The sequence below is a fragment of the Aspergillus pseudoviridinutans genome (genome assembly GCF_018340605.1).
Source record: "Aspergillus pseudoviridinutans IFM 55266 DNA, scaffold_2, whole genome shotgun sequence".
NCBI classification, from domain to species: Eukaryota; Fungi; Ascomycota; class Eurotiomycetes; order Eurotiales; family Aspergillaceae; genus Aspergillus; species Aspergillus pseudoviridinutans.
Window position 1 is genome coordinate 4,523,447 of NW_025091282.1, and position 27,344 is coordinate 4,550,790.

General features: G+C 49.5%; 10 protein-coding genes across 10 annotated transcripts; 5 read left to right on the forward strand and 5 right to left on the reverse strand.

Moving 5' to 3' along the window:
• Positions 1 to 1,371: 1,371 nt before the first annotated feature.
• Asppvi_003646 (uncharacterized protein) lies at positions 1,372 to 2,370 on the reverse strand (the record flags this gene model as incomplete). Its single annotated transcript, XM_043299607.1, has 4 exons — positions 1,372 to 1,545; positions 1,602 to 1,885; positions 1,939 to 2,113; positions 2,158 to 2,370. The coding sequence occupies 4 exons, from the start codon at positions 2,368 to 2,370 to the stop codon at positions 1,372 to 1,374; spliced, it is 846 nt and encodes a 281-aa protein (XP_043155542.1).
• A 1,548-nt stretch (positions 2,371 to 3,918) lies between these two features.
• Asppvi_003647 (Zn(II)2Cys6 transcription factor domain-containing protein) lies at positions 3,919 to 5,232 on the reverse strand (the record flags this gene model as incomplete). The annotated part of the gene is made up of 3 exons (XM_043299608.1): positions 3,919 to 4,707; positions 4,786 to 5,091; positions 5,140 to 5,232. The coding sequence occupies 3 exons, from the start codon at positions 5,230 to 5,232 to the stop codon at positions 3,919 to 3,921; spliced, it is 1,188 nt and encodes a 395-aa protein (XP_043155543.1).
• Positions 5,233 to 5,618: 386 nt separating this feature from the next.
• On the forward strand, positions 5,619 to 6,797 carry Asppvi_003648 (zinc-binding alcohol dehydrogenase family protein; the record flags this gene model as incomplete). The annotated part of the gene is made up of 1 exon (XM_043299609.1): positions 5,619 to 6,797. One exon carries the CDS (start codon positions 5,619 to 5,621, stop codon positions 6,795 to 6,797), a length of 1,179 nt encoding a protein of 392 aa, XP_043155544.1.
• A 980-nt stretch (positions 6,798 to 7,777) lies between these two features.
• Asppvi_003649 (MFS transporter) lies at positions 7,778 to 9,467 on the forward strand (the record flags this gene model as incomplete). Its single annotated transcript, XM_043299610.1, has 3 exons — positions 7,778 to 7,843; positions 7,899 to 8,172; positions 8,221 to 9,467. 3 exons carry the CDS (start codon positions 7,778 to 7,780, stop codon positions 9,465 to 9,467), a joined length of 1,587 nt encoding a protein of 528 aa, XP_043155545.1.
• Positions 9,468 to 9,776: 309 nt separating this feature from the next.
• Asppvi_003650 (kinesin family protein) lies at positions 9,777 to 11,141 on the reverse strand (the record flags this gene model as incomplete). Its single annotated transcript, XM_043299611.1, has 1 exon — positions 9,777 to 11,141. The coding sequence occupies one exon, from the start codon at positions 11,139 to 11,141 to the stop codon at positions 9,777 to 9,779; it is 1,365 nt and encodes a 454-aa protein (XP_043155546.1).
• Positions 11,142 to 11,974: 833 nt separating this feature from the next.
• Asppvi_003651 (aromatic alcohol reductase) lies at positions 11,975 to 13,035 on the forward strand (the record flags this gene model as incomplete). Its single annotated transcript, XM_043299612.1, has 2 exons — positions 11,975 to 12,046; positions 12,097 to 13,035. The coding sequence occupies 2 exons, from the start codon at positions 11,975 to 11,977 to the stop codon at positions 13,033 to 13,035; spliced, it is 1,011 nt and encodes a 336-aa protein (XP_043155547.1).
• An 898-nt stretch (positions 13,036 to 13,933) lies between these two features.
• On the reverse strand, positions 13,934 to 16,526 carry Asppvi_003652 (glycosyltransferase family 90 protein; the record flags this gene model as incomplete). Its single annotated transcript, XM_043299613.1, has 3 exons — positions 13,934 to 15,679; positions 15,721 to 16,146; positions 16,212 to 16,526. 3 exons carry the CDS (start codon positions 16,524 to 16,526, stop codon positions 13,934 to 13,936), a joined length of 2,487 nt encoding a protein of 828 aa, XP_043155548.1.
• Positions 16,527 to 18,486: 1,960 nt separating this feature from the next.
• On the forward strand, positions 18,487 to 18,795 carry Asppvi_003653 (uncharacterized protein; the record flags this gene model as incomplete). The annotated part of the gene is made up of 1 exon (XM_043299614.1): positions 18,487 to 18,795. The coding sequence occupies one exon, from the start codon at positions 18,487 to 18,489 to the stop codon at positions 18,793 to 18,795; it is 309 nt and encodes a 102-aa protein (XP_043155549.1).
• Positions 18,796 to 20,129: 1,334 nt separating this feature from the next.
• On the reverse strand, positions 20,130 to 24,532 carry Asppvi_003654 (uncharacterized protein; the record flags this gene model as incomplete). The annotated part of the gene is made up of 5 exons (XM_043299615.1): positions 20,130 to 20,732; positions 20,811 to 20,937; positions 20,997 to 21,210; positions 22,671 to 22,806; positions 22,856 to 24,532. The coding sequence occupies 5 exons, from the start codon at positions 24,530 to 24,532 to the stop codon at positions 20,130 to 20,132; spliced, it is 2,757 nt and encodes a 918-aa protein (XP_043155550.1).
• Positions 24,533 to 25,105: 573 nt separating this feature from the next.
• Asppvi_003655 (uncharacterized protein) lies at positions 25,106 to 26,693 on the forward strand (the record flags this gene model as incomplete). Its single annotated transcript, XM_043299616.1, has 4 exons — positions 25,106 to 25,193; positions 25,244 to 25,586; positions 25,667 to 26,053; positions 26,114 to 26,693. The coding sequence occupies 4 exons, from the start codon at positions 25,106 to 25,108 to the stop codon at positions 26,691 to 26,693; spliced, it is 1,398 nt and encodes a 465-aa protein (XP_043155551.1).
• Positions 26,694 to 27,344: the final 651 nt, after the last annotated feature.

Below are 27,344 nucleotides of genomic sequence, written 5' to 3' on the forward strand. Positions count from 1 at the left end.
AAGGAGGCATTTCTGTCCGTGTCTGTACCCAAACTTTTCCCCTCTCAAAATGCGTGACGCGGAAAGAGGGGTGAACATTACTTACACTTCCAGATCTATCACAATCAGTACGTGCCAGAAAACATGCACCTCCTGTGCAAAGAACCTAACGCAACTTCATATGGCTAGTCTACCACTGAACTACAGTCAATCCTCCTTGTGCTGTTGACCTTTCAAATACACCTTTTGATGGAAGTGGATATCCAGCAGCACAATAGCAGACCCCTCGGTAATTGATTTTCTCGGGGCATTTTGTAGCCGCCATCCTGCCCATACTATTTCAGGCTGTTCCTCATCCATGCCCCATGCCCATAGTAATCTCGTATGTAGTTACCACAGCTACTTTGGCTACCTCCTTATCACCCTGTAATCGTGACAACCTAGTTCTCGACAGTATGGAGTAGCTTCCTAACGTTTACTTCGACTGCCACTTGCCGGATGATTACAACGAAAGTAAGCTGACGGACCCTTCCGCTGAACCTTAGTGTCATCTAGGATCCACCGCTAAGGTACTGATTCAAGACAATGACCGATGTGGTAGAGTACTTATTGGGTGGACGGCATCGACGCACATCTTCGATACCGAAACTCTCGCGGTCAAAACGTTCTGCATTTGGCATCAAGGCTCTGCAACCTAGACATGTTCCGCCTTTTGATCCCGCGATTCCAGGAAGGTATACTTCAAGCAGACAACCAAGGACACACACCCATAGTGCGGATTATAATGCATTCCTCACTTTTTGGGGACCCGTACGAGTCGATGATAATACTGCTCTCACAGAATGGCATTGCCTGGAATAGCCATACTTGGACGGGCAACAAAATCCATTGTGGCTGGCTGAGCAACTTGGTGATCAAGACATGTGTCGCCACCTGATCGATGTTGGCAACATGAATCTACTCTTTTCGTGACGGCCCTAGTAAATTACAAGCTAATTAATCCGGTAGCATATATTCATATAAATCATCATTTTAATAGTGATAGCTATATCGATTTCCATCCTGAGTGGGAAACTCCCTCAACTGCTGCTTTAACCATCCAATGGCCTCAGCTGTTTCCTGCATCTGGACAAGATCCACCTTGGCATATTTGTCCATCAGCTTAACCTCAAGTATGGAGAGAAATCTTTTGTCTTCCTGGACCGCACCACGCCATCAACTATACAGGTGACTGAGTTATTCCAAACTGGGGCACAAATCGCAAGCGTGTCCTCATCTTCGGTCTTATCACTTTTCCGGTGCATTCGATGTTCGATAACCTCCTCAGGTTAATGAGTTCCTGGATGAGGAGGAGGTGGTGCACATCGGCTAAGGCTCTCCAGCGTAATGGATCTAAGCGGGAACAAGATCCATGAGACCGAGGGCTCCAGTGGCCTTATCACGTAATCTCTCGACATTGAAGTAAAGCATGTCGTCGCCATTACGGTCTGGCAGCAGCGCTGGCCCCAAAAGGTCCCGTCTTCTGATCCAGAGGTCGTTGGGAGTTGCAGGACGCGGGAATATAGTCTGCACAACAGGTAATAAGCATGTAAAAGAAATATAATAATATACCTTGAACATACCTCGCTCTGTTGTAGTGCTGGCATCCCATTGCTGTCTCTGACGAAGAGTTCAACAGTCCCCGAGACGCGACCTTCGTTTAACTTTGTCCATTCGACAATAATGACAACCTTAGTGGTACCATTGCCCCCCACTAGCGATAGATCCATGCCCTTGTGGAGCTGTTCCTTTTCCTCACTCCAGCCGGATTCTACCGCAAGAGTCGGGAGAATATGATAGTTAGCTAGGAAAAACAAGTCAGGTTCCTTCCAGGAGCCGCTATATGGGCCGGATTTAAAGTAAAGGGCTATATATGCTAGATTAGAATTCCTTAGTCAAGTAGACCGTAAGACGACTTACTAGTGCCGACTCCTGGATAAAACAGGTCTACTTCTTGTCGTGTGATGTCGCCATTAAAAAACCAGTCCATCGGTGGATGAAACAACCACGACTGGATGGAGTTGATTATCTCGGTGTGCATGACTCTAATCCGCAGCTCGCGGCTCTTACTGTTATAGCTTTTTCTGGATGTTTTCTAAATGAGTAGGACAAGATTAGACGCAGAAGGCTTTGGCTTACCGAGAGGGAATTTTCATCAATAAGCTGATACACTGCGTCCGCCCACGAGGGAGGCACGCCAGTGAATATAAACACATGATACTCATTGTTTTGACGCAGCGAAGAGACGATGTGATCTGTAAAATCAGCCTGCTCATCAAACTGATTTGCCGAAGTCACAGTTATGAATGAGCTTGGCTCGGTCGTAGGGGCAGAAATGGGAACATCTGACATTGTGAAAGGAGACGTCTAGACAAACACTTCTAGCATAGAATGAATAATAGTGCAGAATATGCTTAACTGAACAGCTGTATTGAGATTTAGGAATGAGCAGGTGTTGAAACGGGAAGCTAAAGAAACCTCAGACATTAACTGGCATCTGAGGAATAACTGCCATCGACTTGTCATAATGATGTACTAGGTGTAGCTGGGTGCAAGTCTGTGACTACCAAAGGCCTGCGGAGCAGCAAATATTCAACTAAACTACTCTAATTCTTGATTAGAGGCTATGTGGCCTAGTTGGGTATGCTGGTAGATATCTAGTCATCTACCATCCTAGAAGGCTAAGAGAGAGGGGGCTCAGGGGTGCATAGTAGGGAAGAAAGGCATTAATAGTTACCAGGGGGGCAGGCCCTTTTACCATATATCAAGACTCTAGGATACTATGAATACTATAGTGATTAAGAGAGTAATTATAGATGCTTCATATGTCCAGGTTGGATATGAGTTCAAAGTCCGTTGGCGTGTGATCGTGTTTGGGTACGTCAGTAAATAGCAATAGGAAATCGTGATATCCTTTTGCTTCACTAATTGAGGAGAGGACGTGACCTCTGAAAACAGCCTGTTAATTAAACTGATTTGCTGAAGTCAAGTCATGAACGAGCTCGACTGAGCGTAGGCATGGAAAATGGAACATCTGACATGATGAGGAGAGGGTAGATGAGAAGATGCCAACCCAGAGAAGTGTCTAGACGACCATTTATAGCAAATTATGTTCAACAGAGGGGAGCTATTGAGGTTTAAGAAAGAGCAGGTGCTGAAATGGGAAGGTCAACTCTCTCCAGCTAAAGAAACAGACATTCACTGGCCTCTGAGAGCATAGGTGGGAAGTGATAACTGTCATCGACTTGTCATAATGATGTATTATCTATAGAGGCAAGTGAATGGTTCTACAGATCACCCCCCCGTTTAAGCCTTATCTGCTCAGCTTGCTACTCCCAAGATGTACGACTGCTACCCGCCGCTCAGCCCTGATGAAACTAAAGTCAGGACAACTCGGGCTCAACCACTTCCTGCGCCTAATCAACGTGGTTGACTCCCCTGGAGTGCAGGTTCGGGGAAACGGTGCAGACCCCTAGGCACGTCATCCTGGCGTGTCCCCGACATTGGAACCTCCGAAGGAGACTCTTCCGGTGCCTATGGCACCGGTATGATAACTCTAAATACAAATCTCTTAGCTGAAATCTATGTGTAGCTTCCATAGACCTTATAATATAGACAGAATTACTAGGGTAATTTGAGTAGCCACCGGGAAATATACATAGCTAGAGGACAGTAATAGTAATAGTGACTCCTCTAACCTAGATAAGCACTAAGATAGAAGATAGTTTAGTATGCAGCTATAGGGGGAACCTCATGGCACGTATTGATATGATGCTAGGCAGGCCCTAGGGCTTCGTGCACCAGCTACACATCTCTAAGGTGATGTTGCCTCCTTTATATATTTTATTTTCCTTTATTCGCACAGTCTGGCTTTGGAAGATTTTAGCTTAGGAATCCTAACTAGTTCCATCTATCAGCGAGAGCACCTCCTGGAAGGAATGCCTGTACCGCAGCATTCTCATTGTGATATAGCCGTAGGTACGAGCAAATCGAAGGACATTCCACTCGAGCTCTAAGTTCAATCCACCATATACTGCGACCTGCTTTGCGGTACCATAGATACAGCAGCAGAAGCGCTACAGGATCCCTATTCCGGAGCAAGTCTTCGAAAGGGCCATGGATACTGCGCGTGAAGAGTTGAGTTTGACCTGTTGTGACCTCGCTATCCGGGAGGTCCAGGATCTGGGATACTCCGTGGGCGGCATGGAAATACGGATTGTTTCCCGCCGTAGATGAGTCGCTCAGGAGACACAGGGCAGCCAAGGCCGTCGGTATACCATCTATGCCACTCTCTGGCAAGGGTGAATGCATAATAGCAAACGTCGCCGCCATGACGCTGAAAAGACTGTCCGGTCGTAGCGGGTTCACTATGTGCCACAGTGCCATTTTACCCTTACTCATACGTAACCAGTCCAAATCGGAGTAGTCAGAGGACTTTAACGGCCACGATTCTTCCGGCGTGGATGCATCAGGGGACGAGAAGGTCAAGATAGCCACAGCAGCCGCAGTGGCCCAGATTGGGTCCTTATCTTTCGCTTCAATCGGTTCCCTTAACCGTCTGTTGAGAAGAGCTGTGCTTCGTGACCAGTGATAACACTCTTCTAGACTGCGACGACAGCCTAATGAGCTATTCAGATGGCGGTCATATGTATATGCCACAGCTAGAGAGGCGTGCATTAAAAAAGGGTACTGTAAGCTATATGTTAGCCGATTTCAGGTCCATAATGTAATCCAGGAGGTTGACAGAATCAATGTAATAATACGTACAGCAAAGGCTAGTCGCAGGAGCCTGCGATTAACGTGTATCATATTAGGGTCATCTGGGGTAATGAGACTGCGTCCAAGGTATCGGGTGATAAAATCTTGACACTTTGCATTCAACTGATAGAATGTGGATTCATCTGACGTCCAGACAGCACTGGCGACAGGGGGTTGAAGCTCTGCTTTTCCTCGAACCACCAAAGGCCTCCCTGTGTCAGCGGCGATGGGCTGTAGGTCGGGAACATTAGACATGAAGTTGCATAATACTCCGAATGAACTACATCTCTTGCATTGTGGTTTGCTTTCGTCGCACTGATTCGTTCAGCCAAGCACAGTCTAGCAAAGCCGAGAGCCACGCACCTTGAGTTTTCTGAGCTTGCAATTTCGGCAGCCAAATCTCGACCTCCGGAGCGTTCTGCGTTCCCGGACGTCTCTTGGACGAGTCGAGGCCATCCTTGGTTAATTGTCAATGCTTTGAGCAGCTGCCTGTGAGTGATGAGGTGGAGGAGTGGCCATGGTCACCCAAGGAGGCCAAGGACACTAGTGACCCAAGTTCCACATCGTCACCCAGATGCTAAGTTGCTAACCTCCTTTCGGAAACATGCCGCCCACGCTAGCTATTCCTCGGATGCGAAGGTCTCTGATTGGCTGCGGGTTCTGTTCTGACTATATCACTATATCAACTATATCAAAGAGTAGGTGGTTTGAAATGATAGGTAAATTGTATAAATAGAAGGTGTTATTCAACATCCTAGGATAATGTCTATAGCATCACAATAAAAAGATTTGACTTGAACCATATCCTCCACCTCGAAACCTCTACTAACACCAAACTCCAAATGGCCACCCACCTCGCCGCTGTCTCCCCAGCCAAAGGCCAGCCCTTTGAGGTTCAACCCCGGCCAACCCCAAAGCCAGGACCAGACGAGCTCCTCATCGCCGTCAAATCCGTAGCCCTCAACCCGGCAGACGCCTACATGCGTGACCAAGGCCTCTTCATACCCGCGTACCCCACGGTCATTGGCTTCGACATGGCGGGCTTAGTCCTCGAGGCCGGCGAAAACGTCCCCACCGGTGCTACGGACAATCGTCCGGGCCCCTCCTTTCAACCGGGTATCACCCGTGTCGCCGCCTACGCCGCTTCTTACTGGAAGGCCTGCGACCCAGACTACGGCGCATTTCAGGAGCGCTGCCTCGTCCCGTGGCAGCATACTGTGCCACTTCCGGACGAGGGCATCTCCTGGAACGACGCGGCAACCTTGCCCGTCGCTGTCGAGGTAGCCCTTAATGCGTGGGATGCCATGGGGATCCCCCGGGCGGGAGCCGGAGAAGCCACTGCTTCTGCTCCAGTCTCCGCTGGCGCTGCCGTTACCGATACTGACACCAACAGAGAGAAGCAAAGGAATAACGTGGGGAAAAGAGAAGCTCTCCTAATCTGGGGCGCCTCCTCTAGCGTCGGCACCATGGGCGTACAGACAGCCCGGCTGCTGCGGGATGATCCCAACACTTCTTTCGCAGCCGTGTACGCCACAGCCGGATCGGCGAATATGCCTTATGTAGCTTCGCTCGGCGCGGATCGCGTGTTCGACTACAAAGACTCACATGTTGTGGATGCGATCGTCTCAGCGGCCAAGGAGGACGGGTTGGTGATCCGTCATTGTTTTCTTGCTACCGGGCAGCTTGCACTATGTCAGGCTGTGCTGAAGGCATTCCTTGAAGAAGATCAAGAAGGAAAGACGGCGAAGATCGGGTCGGCACCCGTGGTTCCTCCGGATGCGGAGGTCGTGAACGGGGTGGAGACGATATTTGTGGTGCCGTCGACGGTGGAAGAGGAGAGGCTGGAGCAGTTCCGATACTGGATTGGGACGTGGCTAAGGGAGAACCTGGCTAAGAGAAGCATCAGGCCGAGTCCGCAGCCGACCGTTGTGGGAAAGGGCTTGGGGGCTATCAATGCCGGGTTGGACAAACTGCTTCGGGGGGTGAGTTGTACGAAGTTGATTGTTGAGGTTGCGGAGTAAGAGTCTCTTGGGTGTTGACACGGGTACAGGAAGAATTGGCATAGAAAGGTACAATGTTGCATAGAAGTAGGAAGCTAACCGAAGAACACTTGTACTTATGCCCTTTAGTTTGTACAAGATTTCTGCAAAGTATGCATAGCTAAGATATTTCTAGTAAGGTTGGGGGTTTGCCTGCCTGTTGACCAGTATGTATGGAACAGTATCTGCTACAACCAACATACCTTAGCTTATATACTTGGATCTAATTTGGACTTATAATCGGTATAGGAGGGGAGTACCAGACACGCGCGACAACATCTAACTAGGGGGGGATGTGTGGTCAGATAAGCCAGTTAGAAAGAATAGTGCCGTGATCTGATATCGTTATGTAGGAACGAGACGTTGGAGACCCATTGATGAAACGAACTTGGAACTATCTGGATTGATAATTATTGATACAGAAGCGCCAGGTGTCTTGACAACAATTTCTAGCATAATAGAAATAATAGTGCAAAATAAGTTCAACAGAAGGGCTTGATCGAGATACAAGAAAGAGCAGGTGGTTGAACCGGGAGGAGTCAACTCTCTTGAGCCGAAAAGCTTCAGACACTAACTCATGCTGTTTTATTGGTAGATTTGTCATAATGATGTATCTTGTAGTGCATGTGAATGATCTACAGACCTAACCTAACCATAACTTGGAATCACTAACCTTCTTCGTGGTCCGGCCATGGGCTGTGGAGAACCCGTAAGGCTAGTAGTATAATTCTGGTGAAGAGTTGATGTTGATCACCCCCACATATTACAACATTCCCTCAGCGCAGTCCTTGCCATGACAGGTTCATGATCGAGCCATACCTGTACTGCATCATGACACATAAACACATCAGAGATATATCTGGGGCCTGTCTTCGTATAATTATTTCCATGGTTGACACCTCCTGATTCCGTGATTGACCCTCCTGTATGCTTGCTCTCTGTCCTCAAGCTCGACACGTCTAATGCAAATATTTCTCCAGTATCGCCGGATCAGAAACGATGTCTGGAATTCGCTGAAAAGCGGACCGGTAGGTGCCGTGCAATTCACCGAAGACGTCAGGAAAGAGAAAGCTGATTCCCTAGACAAAACCTTCAGATGCTAGTGGGAGTGCTGAAGAAGGACGACACTCCTCAGATCCCGAGTTCGTTGAGGATGTCGTCTCAGAGGTCTACTCCTCTGATGACATCGGTGCAATCGATGCGCGTTGCTGGAATGCGGCAATCAAATGGATATCTACTGTGATCATCTCGTCCATTGCGGCGTTGGTCTCCTTTGCAGGGGCTATTGATTCCGAGCCATCGTCAAAAATCTCATCCGAGTTCGGAATCAGCGAAGAGGCAGAGACATTGGCAACTGGTAGGTCTCTACACTGCGCAATATCATACAGGACTAATACCCGTATAGCGATGTTTCTTTTCGGGTTTGCCTTTGGAGCCCTTGTGACCGGTCCCGTCTCCGAGGCCTTTGGCCGCACCGCGGTCTACGTGACGTCTCTGATTATTTTCATCGTCTGCGCGGTGATCACAGGCTGCTCCCACAGCCTCGCTCTACAAAGCATTTTTCGCTTCTTCGTCGGCTTCTCAGGCTCCAGTCCATTGGTGTGTGCGGGGGGTTCACTGTCCGACCTATGGACAACGACAGAGCAAGTCTATGTCTTCCCCATATTCTCTATCTTATCGTTCGTGGGGTCCGCTACGGGACCATTGGTTGGAGCATACATTGCTGAAAGCGGAATATCCTGGAGATGGGTTGACTGGGTGACTGCTCTCGGCGCAGGGTTCTTTCTCGCAACAGTCGTCTTATTCTTGCCGGAGACATTCCGACCAGTTCTCTTACAGCTCAAAGAGAGGGAGATACAGCGTGTCATCCGAACCGGCAAGCACAACGCGTCGGCTGAGGAAGAACGCAAGACATCACTGGCCATGCAGGTCCTCTTCGGCATCTGGCGACCCTTCTACCTCACCGTCTACGAGCCCATCGTCATTGTCTGCGCGCTCTACCTGTCCATCATCTATGTCATCCTATTCACCTGGCTGAACGGATTCAATTACATCTTCGCAGACACATACTCTTTCACCAAGGGACAGGTGGGACTCTGCTTCGTCGCCATGTTCGTGGGCAACTGCTGCGTCATACCCTTGATTCCACTCATCTACAGACTCTACACGAAAGCCCTCCACCAGGCTCAACAACGCCACGAGTCATCCAAGGACGAAGCCGACTCCACTACCCAATCCACTAAACCCCCACCAGAAATCCATCTCTACTACGCCATGTTCGGCGCCCCCACTATCCCCCTTTCTCTCTTCTGGATGGCGTACACCACGACCCCGCATATCTCGCCCTGGGTCCCCATCGTCGGATCCCTCCCGTTCGGCTTCGGCTACACCACCGTTTTTGTCTCGTGCTATCAGTATCTGACAGACTGTTATGGAATCTGGTCTGCTTCCGCGCTGTCGAGTGTGAATTTCGTGCGGTGTCTGTCCGCTGGCGGGATGATGTTGGCTTCGATGCCGCTGTATGAGAACCTGGGGGTGAAGTGGTCGTTGACCTTGCTGGGGGCTGCGTCTGCGGTGATGGTGCCCGTGCCGTTTGCGTTTTATAAATGGGGCTATGTGATTCGGAGGAAGAGTAAGAATGCGTTGGCTTAGTAGATAGAATGGCGTTGTGGTTGGATTCATTCTTGTCGCGTGACATCTGCTTATCTGCTCTGTAATGTGTCGCTGTAGGAGGGAGGATATGTCGCGAGCACGCAGTGTTGATATCTACTAGGGTAGAGCCTTTGATACACCTAACATAGATGAACATGATTTTTATTATTGCTCCCTAACTGCTGGTGGCTGATACTTCTTGAAGATATCGGATAACTCGTGGTAATTGAGCGATTCAAAAGCTGCAGACATGCTCCTCTAGCCATCAGCGATTCTGGCTATGTCTAAATGCAGAACTATAAAGGCCGTCTATTTACGTCCCTTGACCTTGTCTCCGGCCACGCCGATCAAGTTTCCATACTTCAGCGTATCAATCGTCGCGGTGTACTGCTCCGCCGAAGGCGATGCCGTGAGAATCATTGCCGAAACCCCGTCATCTCCTTCACCGGTCAGGAAATGCTGACGCAGGACCATGGTCAGCGGCGACGACCGAAAGGGGATGCGTCTCTGCTTCTGGGCCATCGCCCGAATGACCTCCTTCAAGGAAAGGAGATCGGTATTGATCTGCCTCCCTTCCTGCTGCTCCTGGGGCGTCTGCTTCGCTCGAATTGTCGAAACAGAGCCCTTGTCGTGGTAGTACTCTGAGCCAGCCAAGTCCACAAAGACTAGCTTTCCACCCAGACAGGCATGGGGACATGATCGTTTGATTGCCTCCACATGTTCCTCAGCTTTCTGGACATACGACTCGAACTCCGCCTTCTTCGCCTCGGCTTCATCAATCGCCGCCTGATTGATCTGGTAGTCCGGATTCGGCGCAAACTTGCCATCCGGCGTCTGGATAAACCCCTTGGAATTCTCCTCGAGGTAGATATCAGTCGCGCGCTTCCCAACAGGAACAAGCTCCGACTGCCGCTCCACAACCGCGTCCCTCGCGTCCAGGAGCTCCCGCGTGACGATCTCGACCTCGAAAACAGCATGCGTCCGGGAACTCTGATCGTGCACCGTCGACGTCCCCGTCGCCCTGCGCCCAATCCCCGCCAGCAATTGGGCGTGGAACTCGCCAAAGGTCGAACAGGCCTTTGTGACGATCGGTCGCACGCGGACTTTTCCGTCGGCGAGCGTTTCCGTCTCGCCGCGGATGTGCGTTTTGCCGTCCTGTCCTTCGCGGATGTGGCATTTGCATCTGTCGTTTAGGAGGTCGAAGGCGGTGTTCTTCCTGAGCTCATACATGCGCAGTCCGAGAAGGAATTTCTCGTTTTCATTCGCGCCTGCATTCAACTGGTCGATATGCTCGTAGAGCGCCCTTGCGGCCGATAGGCACAGCCCGAACTCGTCGGGATGCTCGAAATCATACCCGATGATGGTGTGCGACTTGCCGCTCCCTGAGTGTCCGTAGGCGAAGAAGTTGCAGGATTGCCCGTTTAGGACCCGGGGGAGGGTCGGTGCGACCACGGCCTCGAAGACGGCTTTGTTGTTGTCATTTGTGGTGAAGATGCGGGTAAAGGCCGAGTCGCTTTTCCAGGGGCGGGACAGTTTGTGCGTTGGCGGTGGGGTGAGTGAGAGCGCGGAGGTGTTGTTGGTGGGATGCGCGTGCTGTGTTCGCGTGATTTCTGGGGTGTTGGCCTCAGATGGCGAGAGAGGACGCCAGCGGATGAACACACTGATTGATGGCATGGCTTGTTATCCAATTGTTGGCTATTGATCTCTATTGAAACGGAGCACACTGCATTTAAGTCCAAACATTGAAAACGGCCCCCAAACTAAGGAGCAGGCACCAGCACCATGTCTCGGGCAGGTCTTATTGACCGCTAATCCACCTTGATGGTCTCTAATTTTGCAGGATCTCCATTATCGACGTTAGCGACTACCGAGTCATGCTAATTATCTGAATTTCCCAGCGAATGAGAATGTCTCAGCCTTGAATTACCCTTTACGGTTATTCCCTGTGGCCGCTCAGACAGTGTTGGTGCCTAAGGCAACAAACATAGTTGCAACAGTGGAGCCTGCCTCAGGCATCGCTTCTGCGATCGCCGATGTTGTGTTGGAGCCAACCAGCATTGACTCCAAGTGGCCTCAGCTCAGAAGTGATGGCAAATGACTGTGATGATAAATGACTCTCTTCATGAGCAAAAATGATGATCGGTATGTCGGAGTCTTACTTCCGACCTCCTTGACAAAATCGTCATAGCCGTTTGCGTAGCCCAGCCCTAACTCCGTTATTTCCGCCGGTCTTTGAAAGAAAACGAGCAGTAGCAGACGAACAGCTATTGTGCGGACCAACTCAGACAACTTCTTGAAGCTATCGGTTTCGATATTCTTCCGTCGGCTTTACATTCTCCCATCTCGATTATCTCCGCGAGTCGAACCGGTTCCCGAACGCCGTTTGTACTCCGTTCTGAAGATATAAACTGGACGGCTCGGCCGTCAAGGTGATCCCCAGAAACCAAAAGCAAATCTCAAAACAAGCTGTTTAAAATCATTGCATCCATTGCTGTGACTTGACCAACATGACTCAAAAGTACGCCAAAGACCAGCCCGCCGGCTTCACCAACCGCATCGAACGCGTCGCCATCGTGGGCGTAAGTCTGTCTCATCCTCACTCCAAGGCCCTCACTAACAATGACACCAGGCCGGCGGCACCGTGGGCAAATACATTACCCAAGAACTTCTCCAGACAGGCCAACACACCGTAACCGCGCTTACACGCGCAGGTAGCAAGAACACCCTTCCCGCGGGCGTCCGCACCGTCATCGTCGACTATGACGATGAGTCTACTCTGGTTGCAGCGCTGCAAAACCAACAGTTCCTCATTATTACAATGAGCGTCACTGCGCCAAAGGACACCCAGAGCAAGCTTATCCAGGCCGCTGCGAAAGCCGGCGTGCCGTATGTGATGCCAAACTGCTACGGCGTGGATATCACCAATGAGAAACTGCGGAAGGAATCGCTGACCGGGGAGCCGGTGAAGCAGGCTTGTGCCGAGATTGAAGCGACAGGTGTTTCGGCCTGGGTGGCGCTGGTTTGTAGCTTCTGGTACGAGTTTAGTTTGGTCACTGGGCCGGAGTGGTTCGGGTTTGACTTCAAGGAGAAGAAGGTTACGTTTTATGATGATGGAACCACCAAGATCAACGTGAGTACGTGGGAGCAGTGTGGACGGGCTGTGGCGGCTTTCTTGAAGTTCAAGGAGTTGCCGGAGGATGAGAATGATAAGAGCCCGACGGTGAGCGGCTGGGCTAACAAGCCACTGTTTATCTCGAGCTTCCTGGTTAGCCAGAAGGATATGTTTGAGAGCTGGAAGAGGGTTGCGGGGGACAAGGATGAGGATTGGACGATTGAGTATGAACCCAGCGCTGAGCGGTATCAGCGGGGCATTGAGAGGATGCAAAAGGGTGACCGCAGGGGCTTTGCACAGGCCATGTATGCGCGGGCCTTCTATCCGAATGGGGGTGGAGACTATGAGAGCAGTCGGGCGCTGGATAATGCCGTGCTTGGACTGCCTAAGGAGGATCTCGATGAGCGGACCAAACATGCCAAGGAGATGTTCGAGAGCGGCTATTCTTACTTTTAATCTTCTCTGTTGACTGATGAGGGAGTTGTATAATGTCGAGCCGTTGTTTTATGATATATATTATGGTCAATGCTATTATCCTGTCAAGGCTGTGCATATTGGACTAGAAAGTATCCATGTCGCCCGAATCTTGAATAGTGACATAGTAGCAGGAAGATGCCTGGCGCGAAAGAACGGCCATGTTTGCATCAGATGCTCGTCACCGTTGTTATCGCGTAGCGCAAACGTGTCGTAGAAAAGAGGCGATTTGGAGAAGTCCAGAGAACACGCTGTGGTGTAGTCTCGCTGGTTCGTATATGCCCTATCCAGGTAAGCCTGCCGCAGCTGAGATCTAGGCAGCATACTGACAAGGTGGAACATCTCCTATAGAAGAACAGTAAAAACCAACTGTAATGAGTCCCCCACTAGCCTGTAGAAAATCCCTGTCTGAATTGAGGCTATGCTTATTTTAAATGAGAATGACTAGGGTTATCTGGTCCCTGATTCAGTTATTAGGTGGGTCGATGTATTAGGCAATCAAGGGAAGTAATGTAACCTAAGCCTAAAGCTCAGCAAACGCCGAAAAATCATTGGTCATTAGACAGACACGATCCCCTATGGGGTACGCTAGCTGCCTGTCATATTACATTCGCGCGTGCTCCTTGTTGTATAGGTGGAGCTTCACCAGGGTCTTTTGGGACACGCACTACCACTCAATGCCACACTTGACAGCTCAGAATGGGGAGAGTGACCAAAACGACAGAATTTATCCGTAAGCATCAGCGGCGTGTTTGATCCAAATACTATTTGGAAGGTTGGAACAGGATGACTGTTGAGGACTTGAATAGAAACTTCCCGACCAGAATAAGATCCGTAGAGAAAGTAAAGCAGTGAAGAATACTTGACCACTAAGTGCTCATCAAGCTCTCCTTGCAGACCTCTTCGGATCCTGGAGTCTGGCCAGCTCAAGCAAAACTCGATACATATAGATAGTCAGATCCTCTTTACGAAAGGCCTTTGAGAACCATTCCCGCCCCTCCTCCGCAATCTCCCGGGCTCGTTTCTGCCCAGCCTCAGAGGTGAAATACATAACTATTTCAGGTAGCTCCTCCATGCTCTGGCTGACAGGAATGTAATGAACCCACGGCATCAGACGGTCGTCGTGCCATTCTCGCAGCAGTGTCTGTTTGAGTGGCGCAGACTTTGATGCAAGGAGTTTGTAGTACCGGCCACTGATACCATTGCCGTCAATGTCAAACACCAGACGCGAATGCAAGGCTTCGTCCTTGTCGGCCCATGATTTGGTTCGAAAGAGGGCTTGTTGGTCTCGGCAATAGCGTGTCTCGCATTGGAAGATTCGGGTAAAGGCAACGTCGAATAATCTGCTGTTGAGGAAGGATGATTTCACTAAGCTGACCACGCCTTTGCCTTCCCGAAGATAAACATGGGGTCCGTTTCCCAGGTTCTGTGTCAGCTTGACAAATCGCTGTCGGTGGAAGCTTTGCCAGTCATCGTTTACCGCAAAGCCACCGGTGGTTGAGCCAGCCCAGTAAAGATTGTTGTGTTTGGAGTCCCAGCTGATGTCCTTGGCCTGTACATATTCAAATTCCGGCTCAAGATAGGCAGGGCTAGGATACAGAATATCGCCCATGGTTGATAGGGAGCCGGTGGACAGTATAGGAACCAGGCCTTCGACCAACGGGAATGATGTAGGACTGATCAAGAGTCCGTGTGATACACGGTACTCGGGATGGCTGCAAAGGTCTATTGTCGAGCGACGGTCAGTCACAAACGGGAGACCAAAAGTTTGAACCTTCGGCCTGTCGGCCTTTTTGCTGCCCTGTGAAGGACAGGAGTTGACCAATGTATCCCAGACAGGCCTCTTGGAATAGCTTGTCATGTGGAGTGATCCAGACCTCTCAGAGGTTGACGGTAATAGAACCCTGGGTTCGTCAAGGTGATTGACAAGAAATTTGACATCCGGTAGAAGGCCGCGCAGATCTCCCAGTACCGTGTTAAGAAATCCTTGGATATTTCTATCGACGCTGCGGTGAGGATGGTTGCAATTCGTTCTGGCTTCCTCAGCCGAAAACGTACAAACCCATACATCACTGTTCGGCGTATGTTGTAAACGGTCGATGGCTTCAGTCACCTCGGTCCCACTGATACTCCAGAATGGGGAGATTCTATCATAAATGATGTCGAAGTCATCGATGACCGGTGATTGATGTGCTTTGGCGAAATTATACCAATTTTCAAAGCCTGGAGGTGGTTCCATGCCGTAGCGGCGGCGATATTCCTCACAGGCAGCGGTATAACTATTTGACTGTCTTTCCAGCAAGGCTTGGAAATTGGCCTTGGCATCTTGAATGAGTAGGCCGATCGAATGCGTGGGGCTCTGTATCACGGAGGTATTTGCAACGTGGATGGAGTAATTGTTGATCAGGTATGGGACTAAATAGACGACAATGCATATCCAGAGGGCAGATTTGGATTTGGCCTTATCCGGTAGAAGGGAGATAATTTGCCCTAGGGCAAATAATGATGCGATAAGATGGGACAATGCCTGAATATTCGAGGTCAAGGTGAATGGATTCCTGCTGGCCACAATGCTAAATGTCCCTATGGCCGCAGTCACTGACCAGGAACAATGCTCAGCCTGACACTAGTGAGCATTGGCAATAGAATAGCCGTGAGAGAACATACTGTCTGCAGGAGGAAATACCACATCAACGATTTAGCAACACCTAGCGAGATGGTGCCCACAACGGTGGTCTTTGGGGGCCCGAACACCGCAATTTCCACGCCGAGTACAACCAACTGAGTGACGACCACACGGAATGACAGCGGTCGTATGATATGCCCAGTAGCAATGGGTCTACGGTGTGAAGCGCGCTTGCCAGACTCGGGCGGCCGCGTCAAACCGAGGTAAACGACCAGCAGTCCTACCACTGGAATCCCCGACAGCGCACTGGCTCGGAGATCCCAGCTGGTCAGTGCAATTATACAGAGCACAGCAATAAAAGCCGTGACCCAGACTCTGTCTTGGTCTGACGCAGATCTCACCCCCGTTTGAATCCCACCTTGTTCGATGTACGTTTGTACTGCAGCCAACAATGGACTCAATGCTGGCTGTAAGATCAATCCGAAGTTAGTTTCGGAGCCTTCGTCCTTTCAGGAAGGGGTCAGTGACTTACAAAGAAAGCAATTATTCCATACTCTGCTTGATAGACAGAAGCCGAAGACACTGCCAGAGCAACTGCCCACAAGGATGCACCGGATGCAGGTGTCTGCTCTACTGGTCCTGGTAATGTTGCCCTTGAGCCGCTGCGAGCCCTTGAACTTCCCCAATAATGGTGGATGGCCGGCAGAATTGTCCAAGAAAGAGCCTCGGACAAGAGTTCACTCTGCTTTGTGGACAAATGTTGCTTCAAGAGGCTGCTTGATATCGCGGCACCTGTTAACTTGGTGATAGGATCAATGTGCGCAAATGGCGATTTCCACATCCTCATAGTCTTAGAGAGCTGTTGCGTAGCTCTTACTTACGACCATCATGGTCATTACAGGCAGCAGCCGTGACAACTCAAGAGAAACACTGAGGTTGAGATAATCCAGCATGCTGACAAGGAATACCCTCGGTCCATTATTTCCACGCAACAGGGTCCAACAACAGCTGCTTGGGCCTCTTGTTGTCTCACAATCCAAAGCGGTTATAGCCGCTATGGCCAGTTCCTTTCAAGCCACTGACGGTCCGTCCTGTTAGCGTCCGTGGCAATCATCGGTTCATCATTCCGGTTGGCCTTTGAGAGTGGAGCTGGAGGTGGCCGGATAGCTTTTCATATCAGGCTTCCATAAGGTACCGGTGCTTACAGGGATCACTTCTATCGACCTGCAATGGACTGGTACTTCTGGCAGAAACAATCCTTTCGACAGCATTGTCGGATGTGAGACGGAGGTGTAGGCTAAGACCATCCCTCTGTAGGGAGTAGTAGGTGTTCTGATTGATGCACAGAAAATATCTCTCATCTCTGCTTTGATGACCCTGTCAAGGTACCCAACTGGCAGTTAGAGATACTCAGGAAGGTGAGACACCGGTGCTTTCTTTTTCGAAGGGACTGGTTCGCAATCGCCGCCGTGGAAACACTAGTAAATGCTACCTCTTGGCACTCAGGGACTAGAGTCAGACCTCCGCTGTGATTATGGAGTATCAAGCCATGCCAAGCCATGTTAATGGAGATCCCTGCTATATATCAGAATAGGTCATTGATCCGCTCAGCCTCGGTTGGACAATGATCGGAACAATGCGAGTACATGAATTCCGTGAAACAAATCTGTGTGTACCATCGCAATGAAATACACAATGCTGAAGAGTGACCTTTCTCAGAGACAACTACTTCGCGACAACTGCTGTATGCAAGAGGCATAAACCCTGAAGACCCAGGGCTACACAAGAAGGAGACATAGGAAAAGCGCCACACCGGACGGGCAACAGCTGCAGATTGTGGACATTACGGCGGAGTCATGTTCTGTGTCAGATCTCTGTGGACAAGTGCGAGTTACTGAGTGAATGCTGTCAGACCACCATCTACAGAGGTCGAGATGTGATGCCTGTTAGAATGTGTCATTGAAACTGCCTGATATAGGTACATCTGTGTCTTATAAGGCACCTTGAGGGCTCCGAGATGCCAAGGGAAGAAAGCCGGGCGCTCCGGGGCCAAAGAGCAATATACATAAAGATTTCATTGAAAGTTCACTATTGACTTGGATAAGAACCCCTGTGAATGCATTTCTGGACTCCTCATATGGGCTGGCTATCTGACCAATAGGATAAATGATTCATTGCTTTCTTGTTGGCCCTGATCCTTCAGTCATAGTGGATGGGATATGCAGAGAACAATGCTAATCCTCTACAGAGGTACAAATGAAGTTTAAGAGACTTTTCCTGGCTTTCGTTGCGACTCACAGCGAACCTCACAAGCTGCCTGTCGGATGAGTTTGAACGAGTCTTCGCCTGTTAACGCCAGAGTGAAGGGGCTCTGAGAGATCTGAAGAACCGCCATATTGGCCACGAGAGGGACCATACCAGCAGAATGACTGCATGTATATGCATACATAGACAAACCCCCTCATTTAAGGCGTTTGCTGGGGGGGACCAATGATGACTGGTATATCCAACAGTATACAAGGGCTTGATTCGAATCAATTCAGCATGCAGAGCTGACTGCAGCGAATCTTTCATGATTTCACCGTCGGAGAGACGGACTATGATATCGCATTGTTGCATCTGACGATGAATATCACCGAGCTCAAGCAAGTTCATGACTGACAGGCGAACTGAAGCCCAACATGCCACTCACCGTGAAGTATAAAACCCCCTCAGGTGCTACTGATATCGATTCTTCTTCCCATCAATTCAAACCAAACAACCACAATCAAACTTCCAGAAGCTCTTCAACTCATTCCAGCATCAAGATGCAGTTCTCCTCAATTGTTACCGTTGCCATTGCCGCCCTCCTGGCCGCTCCCTCTCTGGCCTGCAAATGCTACGTGAACGGCAATCGTGACGACGGACGTACCCGTTCATGCTGTGACCAGCTCCGCGGCGTCTTCCGCTTTGGAAATGATTGCCAGGCGGGATCCATCTCTGAGCACCTCTCCAACTTTCGCAGATGCTGCGGCGGGTCGTCCGATTGCGACTATCCCGGTCTGGCCTTGGAGGAGACCGAAGTGGATTATATCAAGACCATCGTCGCTCTTCCTACTGGCGTGGCGTCCAACTAGACTCTCCTCAGCTTACTGATGGCCAAGTTTACTCTCGAGATGTGTTGTGACATGAACGGTAATTGACGACCACTTGTTCCTGGGCCTCAGAACAAATGGTGTGCCCCGATTCTGCTCGAGATGATTGTTGCCTTAAAGGGATTGATGTTCGAAAGGACGAAGTGCGGGGAATGTGTCAAGTAGAGGACTGCACGGATTTATACATGTTAGTCACTCTTTTCTGACATCGCGTTTACGTCGATATGTCAGTTTCAATGCACATGTATGTAAACAGATCTCATTCGCTTGGTACATGAAATGAAAGGAATCAATGGACCTTGCAGACAGAGGATGTTCATCACTTGAGTATACACGCCTCCTTTCCCTTTGCTCCTTTCCCCTACTTCTGCAACCCATTGAGCCTATGGCATATAATATATGAAGCTATAGCCTTTATCTCTGTGGACTTGATTCTGAAGTATGATTCGTTCCCTACATATTGGTCATATATATCCAAAAGGACGACTCTCACCACAGTAGCCATTCATGTTTGTGAAGGACTCTATAGTTGGCGGAACCGATTTTTCCACGCCAAATGCAATGCTGGGTTACAATATCAGTTGATAGAAGCATTGCTCAGGAATAAAGCCTACCAGCTATCAATTAATCACTCCCAAAGGCCCCATTGAGGCTAACTGTGAGCAAATTCTCCCAAATAATCTCCTATTTTCTCACAAGCAGCTCCTGCAATCCCAGTTAGCAGGTACATATCTCCCCGACTGGAATCACCGGCTAACCAGGCGGCCGTGCCTCTATATAGGCCCGCTGCATGTTTCATGAATGGTGCGATTCAAGAGATGTTTCCACTAGCGTGCTGGCCGTAAACCTTCATATTAGACAGCCAGCGCCGTTGGGAGCCGATGATAGAATGACTACATCTGTCTGAACCTTCTGACCAATTGCTACGCCAGACGGTGTGTAGAGTACACAAAAGGTAAGCCTTCAGCATGTTGCGGCTGGTTATAGTCACAGTGTGATTCTATTGCCATTATTGCCCATAAGACATCAATATAAAACCAACTTCGGAAATATTTTCTGCAACTCTACAGGCAGAGGACAGGGTGAAAGCTCCGCTTAGATGTAGATGGACAATGTATTGGCTGTTGCATGCGAATAGAACTGGCATAAAAGTCTTCTTCATTGCATGCTCTCTTCCGATTCCATGCTCTCATCTGATTCTGAATCCAAGCCCTCTTCTGATTCGACGCCCTCTTCCACACGCATGCACTCTTCCAAATCCACCACTTTGGATACGATAGCCAGTGAGGACAATTGCATCCATTTCTGGAGCGGTATCAGAATTCATATGCAGGAGACTCTACAAGCTCCTTGTAGTAACACCATTCCTTATGTTCCCTTTGGTGCTTAGCGCACCTGTCCAAGGCGGAAAGACAAATGTCTAACATGAAGTTGGGAACCATTTCCAAAAGGGCGCCGTCCAATATGGGATTCTCGTTAGCCCGCAGAAGCAGAAGGTTATCCGTGGTCATCTGGACCACAAGGTCCCTGAGTCCTCGGTCAGAGCCTCCTGTTGAGTCGTACACTTCACGAACGGCAGAGTTGAATGACTCTCGGTCAGGGAATTTCATGAAGGACGTCTTGAAGTACTCCTTCGCCCTGATTTTCAACCCGTCTATTTGAAAATAGGCACCTTGTGCGTACATTTGGGCGTGGAAAAAGGCCTGACCAATTCGTGGGTTTGCACTGCTGGTATTCCCTTGTGAGTGTGAGAATACTTCTGTCCCTGCATCTGCCTGGAGATCTGTAGCTAGGTCCGTTTGTGGAAAATTCAAGTCGCCCCTTGCTTCATAAGTGTAGTCGCCTGTGTACAAAAATTCAAGCATCTTCCTGATGAGCATAGGGTCTCCATCGTCGAGCCTTATCTCTCCGTTACCTTCCTGTCAATGCACCATCCAGTCAGTAATGGTTGTAGTGGGTATATAATATACAACGTAGGGAAAAAACTAGGTATATACCTTAAATCGACCATCACAGGCGATTTCAAAGTACGTTGATTGAGGACAGACAATGTTCCGGTGAGCTGGGAAGACTTCATCACCACATATGACACATAAATCGCTATACTTCGGATTGAGGAATTGGCTAAGACAGGAGTCAGCAACTCATTACAGAAACGTTGAAAGGCCATTTAGCTCACACACCTGAGGACAAGCTCTTTCATTTTTGCAGTAATCTCCTCGCCTGCAACAACCGTATCAACGGGCTCAACAGCTGGATCAATAGCTGGATCAATAGCTGGATCAATAGCTGGATCAATAGCTGGATCAATAGCTGGATCAATAGCTGGATCAATAGCTGGATCAATAGCTGGATCAATAGCTGGATCAATAGCTGGATCAATAGCTGGATCAATAGCTGCAACGGTTTGATTAGCAGATAGTCTTGAATAAGCCGGCTTTCCTTTCTTCTTTCCTGCCATTGGAACCTCGAGAGCCCTTCACTGCGGAAAAGTAGATTAATCAGAGATAAAATATTAGGATCAGCGGGGGCATGTATTTGGGATTTCGTGTTATCTCTACTTATGTCACAAGACATGTGGAAATGCCAGCAGCTGTAATGGCTGTCTAGTACCGGTTTGCTTCTAGCAATCCCTTAGTAAAAGGTGCTCTGTATGGTGTGATGGCCGTGCAGATGCTTGTCTGACGTGGCGATCTCAACCTCGATTGGCAAACACACGTAAATAGTTATCTTCGTGCGTATTTCCAAATCTTCTCTAGTCCAACTGTAGTTAATGAATGTATGGCTCTTCACTGATTCATTAAGCAACGCTGGATGTTATTGAGATTAGTTAGCACTTTACTACTAGCACTGAGACCGGGCGCCTATGACTGTGAAGCCTGAGTTTGGTAATGCCTCATGCGCTGAGAGCAGCACTCAGGATATAGCGAGCAAGGGCAGAGAAAATTTCCTGGGGATTGCCGGGCAGAACAGCGTTGGTAAGTTGGACCGCATCATGCTTGTTCCCCTGGTCTCTAAGATGTTTTGGGTCACGCACGAGGACTGCAGTGTACCCTGTTTGTGATGATTGGTAGCTGTATAATATCTCAAAGGTAGATTGACCCGCAATGTGACTAAGTCGTGAATATCAATTTAGATCCCAGTAGTGTTTATTCATTCTGTCCTATGGGTTTACCAGTCGTCTTGATACCCATCTACTACGTTAGCTATAAAGAATACAGATTGAGCACCGGTAGGAATAATAAAGAAAATACGTAGATTGCTCAAATTATTTAGCTAAACAGTACTAAACTCTGATATTGCAGATTCCTTATTAGTTATGGGTGGACACAATGCTCAAACTGCCATAGATCAAGCAACTGCAGCTTGTGAGACTTTATCAAGGTATATATATTCTTATTATGGTATACAACATACCTGTTCCTACACCCTGGGTTCAGTCACATGGACTTAGGCTCATGCTCCCCACTCAGATAATGTGCCCAAACCATCACCACTAGACTAAATACCATGAAATCAACACCTCCAAGAATAGCAACGTGGATGTACAGGCTATGATGAGGCTAAAATTTATCCTTATGACGTAGTACAAGTAGTCTAAGGCAAAAGGGTAGGATCAAGGTAGCCTGCATATTACTGATAGAAGGCAAGGGGTCAGCGTATGAATTCATCTAACCAACCAACCTCTCTAAACTGAAAGTTTATTGGATATTGACCTTCTCTGCTTGGTAATCAACCATCACCGTAAGCCGTCTATCCCACTCCTCTTCAGCCTAGTTATTGGTGAAGCGAAACTCCCATATCCTTGGCTTCCCGCAGGCAACGCTCGCAGTTACAAGAAAATCTAAAAAGATTACGAGTCAACCTCTGCCTATCTTCAAGATCAACATGTTCTGCTAGATCGAAGTAAGCAATCGAGCACTCCTCGTTGGCAGCAATATCCCGGTTCGCAATAGCAATGATTCGTCCGTGATCATCCACCACACGTTTGAGCTAGCTTCTTTAAGCATCTTGGGTTTTCTGCGGCTGCAGGAGTACTTACATTTGGAATACAGGAATGGCTGACGATTGCCGCTCTGGGATAACCGCCAAGTCCGTAATGAGGGCCACGCCGTACCTGGGGACTAGGGGGTATAGCCCCCGTCACTCCCGGGTGAAGGCCAAAGAAGTTAAGCTCTTCTTTGCAAATCAGAGTCAGCAGCTCGTCAGCCGGCGGAAAAGCTGGCTGGTGGTTGAAGTAGGCTCGGATCAAGTACTTCCAGTGCTGAATTTTAGAGTCTGGCCATAAATCGCGATTCGAGCAAAGATCATCGATTGCTTGCCATCCACGCTTGAACCGATCGTCCCAGGGATACCGTTGGCGAGGCTTGCAACTGGAGTCCACCTCCAACTGCCGCCCGGCAAGCAACCGCACGACGATCCAAAGCATAGTAAAGTCATATTCGCCTTCTTTTTGACGAAGCACTGCTCCGTGCTCTTTTAACCATGCGCACTCGAAATCATGACGTGCCTGGTCCCTGCTGCGGCAATTCGGATTGCACCAGACAACCTCTCGGATGCAACTGTTTGGGCAACTGACATACTGGGTATCCTGTGGAACTCGCCGGCGGCACATTAGATTACTGCACAGCAGGGCGTCCTTGCTCGCAGGGTCGATGGCGGGTACCAGGGCGTACGGCGCATCTGCAAAAACTATCGTGCCTGCTGGAACAGGCGCAGACACTCGCAAAATCCTACCTTTGTGCGGATCAAAGCTCGGAAACAGATGAGGATGGATGAAAGTGTCTGCATCCTGAGGATCGAGGGTCTCATTCGGTAGCAGCTGCGGCTTCTGTGCAATCACCAACTGTCTGTGCTCCATCATGCCAAGGTCCGCGGGCCCTTCACGCTTTGTGCCAGTGATGACCGCACAATCCTGGTCCTGCATGGACAACCCTGCCGTCGCAAGAAGCTCTTCCATCTCGGCTAGGCTGTATAGCTGGACGGAGTAAAAGAGATCCTGATGCACAGTGGGGCCTGCAAGGTCAATGATGATCTCTCGACTGGCTAGATGTTTGTTATCCGGAGACAGCTCTGGTTCGCGGAGCGCCACCAGCTTTTTATGGGCAGTGGTTGGTGATACCGGACCACCATCAAGCCATTCCCACCCGCTTGGAGAGAAGTTAGACCTCATCCACTCCCCATCCACGTAGTCCATCACGAAAATCCCTCCAGGTTTTAAGACGCGATGAACCTCGTTTAGAATATGCTGATTATCCTCACTGCGACCATAACCGAAGGAGTTCCCCATTATGAGCACGACGTCGAAGCCGTCGTTTGAAGTAGGGATACTGCGGGCGTCCCCCAGCTCAAACTTGGTGTTGCTGTCGACTTTTTCTGCTTTCGCCCGTTGCTGGGCTATGTTGACAAGATATCTGCTTTGGTCGATTCCGTGGAACTGGACTGACGGGAATCGTTTCGCGAGGCAGATGCTATGCCGGCCCTGTCCACAGCAGAGGTCCAGGACTTTTGTAGAAGACGTGGAGGTTGAGCCTTGGAGGAGCTCCCAGATCTTCGCGATGCAAACCAAAGAATCACATTCGGCTTCGGTTATGGCAGGGACTTCGACGCAGTCTCCATTAGACCAGAGATAGGTCTCATCATGAGAGTCTTTCCACCAGTCCTCCTTAATGTGGGCAAATAAGGAGCTGACCCGACCAAGCTGGATGGGAGTGCTCATGTTGCGATTTGTCCTTTTGTGTACAGTAGTGTTTGGAAGGTTTAAAACAGTCGCGGTTGGATAAAGTGGCAGTAGCCATCACATCATTAAATATCTCCTGCTTGTCCGTCTGCGTCTCATAAGTGGAAAAATCGGTGATCTCTGTAGCCAAGGAGATCGGAATGCAGAAAATACCTCACCAGCTGCAGGTGCATATCATCACGACCGATAATTGGTAGATTTTCCGTATTAGTTCATACATGGGCTCTGTGTGCGAGTATCTAATGCAGCTCATCTACAGTACCCCTCTACCCCTCCTTTGTCAAGTTCGAGCCACCAATGATGTTCTTATGTTTCTCACGAGATTGCCTCTAGAATCCTTGTATTTAGTATCGTATGGAGTTAGTACTCTGCAGTAAGGGCGTTAACTTCTGCAGCACGTTCTAGTGTGAGCGGCCCGAGCCACGCAAGCGATTTGCTCTTGGCTTCCAGTTTGTCAGCGCATGTGAGCATGTCCCTGTCCCCGTGCGTTTTATATCTGCCTCGCAAATTCCGACCTCAGCAAGCACAGTGAAGACGGCGTGATAAACCAACATGGCTGACCCAGCGACGAGATCCGTCAACGGACCACATTGGCGTGTCCTGGCAGTTGTCTGCACCATGATGTGGGGTGTCTACTTCAGTATGGTAAACCCAAGCAGGCTGGCTGGGCTCTTCTCGTGCTAATACAAGTGAACCATGTGGTCTATGATCTGCCCGCATCTTTGTCCGTCGCGCTGTCAAAGCATCTTTCGCTTTCCGGACCCCACTACGCTTACCTGCTGTCAACCCTCTATACCGTCTATGCGGTCCCGAATTGCATTCTGCCTTTCTTCTCGGGACCGGCCGTGCAGCGGTATGGAGAGAGGGCAGTTCTTCTAATCACTGTCACTAGTGTGATTGCCGGACAATTGCTCTTTGCTCTTGCAGTCCAGATCCGGTCTCCGCTGGGGCTGATCCTTGGACGTGTCTTGATCGGGTTGGGCGGAGAGGTCATTGGCGTGTTGGCAAGCGAAATCATCACCCGCTGGTTCAAGTACATTTGCCTCCCTCACGGTCATTATTTGTTGACCTCTGTGCTAAGTTTCTGTCGATTCTCTCCGTTCGTTTCCACAGGGATAAGCAGTTATCCTTGGCTCTAGGTTTGAATCTAGGCGTATCCCGACTAGGGAGTGTCGCTGGCTCGGCCTTCATCCCTATGATAATCGAGAGTTCCAGTGTAGTATCAGCAACTTGGATCGGAACGCTATTATCACTAGGCGCCATTGCTATCAGTGTCGCCAGTCTTCACGCCCTCACGAATGCCGTATCCGGACAGACAACCGCTCCAGATACCGGCTCCTCTGTGGTTCCCCTGCGCCAGCTTCCTCGCATATACTGGCATCTGAGTCTCATCTGCGTCCTGGGATACGGAGGCATCAACACCTTCACCAATTCCGCGCAGCGTTTTCTGGCAGCATGGTTCTATCACGGTGATCAACGAGCGGCGGGGCTCGCGACCAGGTAATCAACGTACCTTGTGATAAAAGAAATCCCCAAAACTGACCCGGGATCTGCATTCAGTATCCCATACGCCCTTTCAGGAGTGCTCGTCCCCGTATTCGGCCTCTTACTGGACTTGCCGTGGTTCCGAAGCTGTCCCCGCGCCTTGATCGCCTCCAACTTCCTGCTGGCACTAGCCCACCTCCAGTTCATTTCGCGGGTCATGCCGATCATGCCACTGTGTCTGCTTGGCATCGCCTTTGCGCTCTACGGCGTCGCTTTCTGGGCCGCGGTCGCACAGTCCCTTGTGTTCGCCGTCCAGTCATGGCCGAGTCAGAATTCAAACAATAGCGATAGCTCGCGAGAGTTTGCTCGTGAGGGTGGGTACGAATCTATTCGATCGTCGACCGACAGCGAAGACACGCAAGGGGAATCGTCTGACCTTGCAGACAGTATCCATGAAGACCATGAAAAGGCCATCATGACGCTTGGGTTTGGGATCATGACCAGCTTACTCAATGCGAGTACGGCTGTAGTACCTATTCTGCTCGCTGAAACGGAAGAAAGGGCGGGCTTCGATGGGCTAGAACGTGTTTTTCTGGCGCTGGCTGTGCTGGGACACCTTGCATCTGTGCGGTTAGCTTGGATATGGAAGATTTGATAGGTAGTTTCTCTTTTCATCAACCAGTTTAAGATATGGGAGGGCCTTGGAGATCCCTCTTGATTCTGAGTCCATCATGAACCAGACCACGGTGATCTGCTTTCTAAATAGAATTAACACTAAGAGTGTTATGCCTTTCATTATTGCGGTGATTACTCACACAGGCGATACTGTATTTATAGAATAGTAGTATGTTTATAAAAAAATCCTACACAAGACAAGAGTGCTAGTAGTATCTCTAGTTGAGAGTAAGGTTATCAGGGTTGGTACTAATGTATGTAAACAAGCAACATCCATCTGTACTCGTGTCCCAAGCGGGAAATACAAACAACACGGCACGTGTGCCGTCAGGCCCCAAGGTAACTAGTTACTCTACAATATATTTCAGATTCTGTGTTCCGAGCTCTCATCGCAGCTTTCACCTTCCATCAACCCCTCATCCAAGCCTTTTCTTGATTTCTCGCCATCTCGAATGATCAACAGTTAGATCCACATGCAGAACAGGGGCGGATAGAAAAGGGGGATAAGCTTTATTAAATCTGGTTAGATCGAAGCTATTCTTAAAGAGGTTTAGCTGTCGCCGAAAATACCAACTTTTATAACCTCTAATTTTAATCTTTTATCCTGCATCATAAAACGATGTCGGGGGTA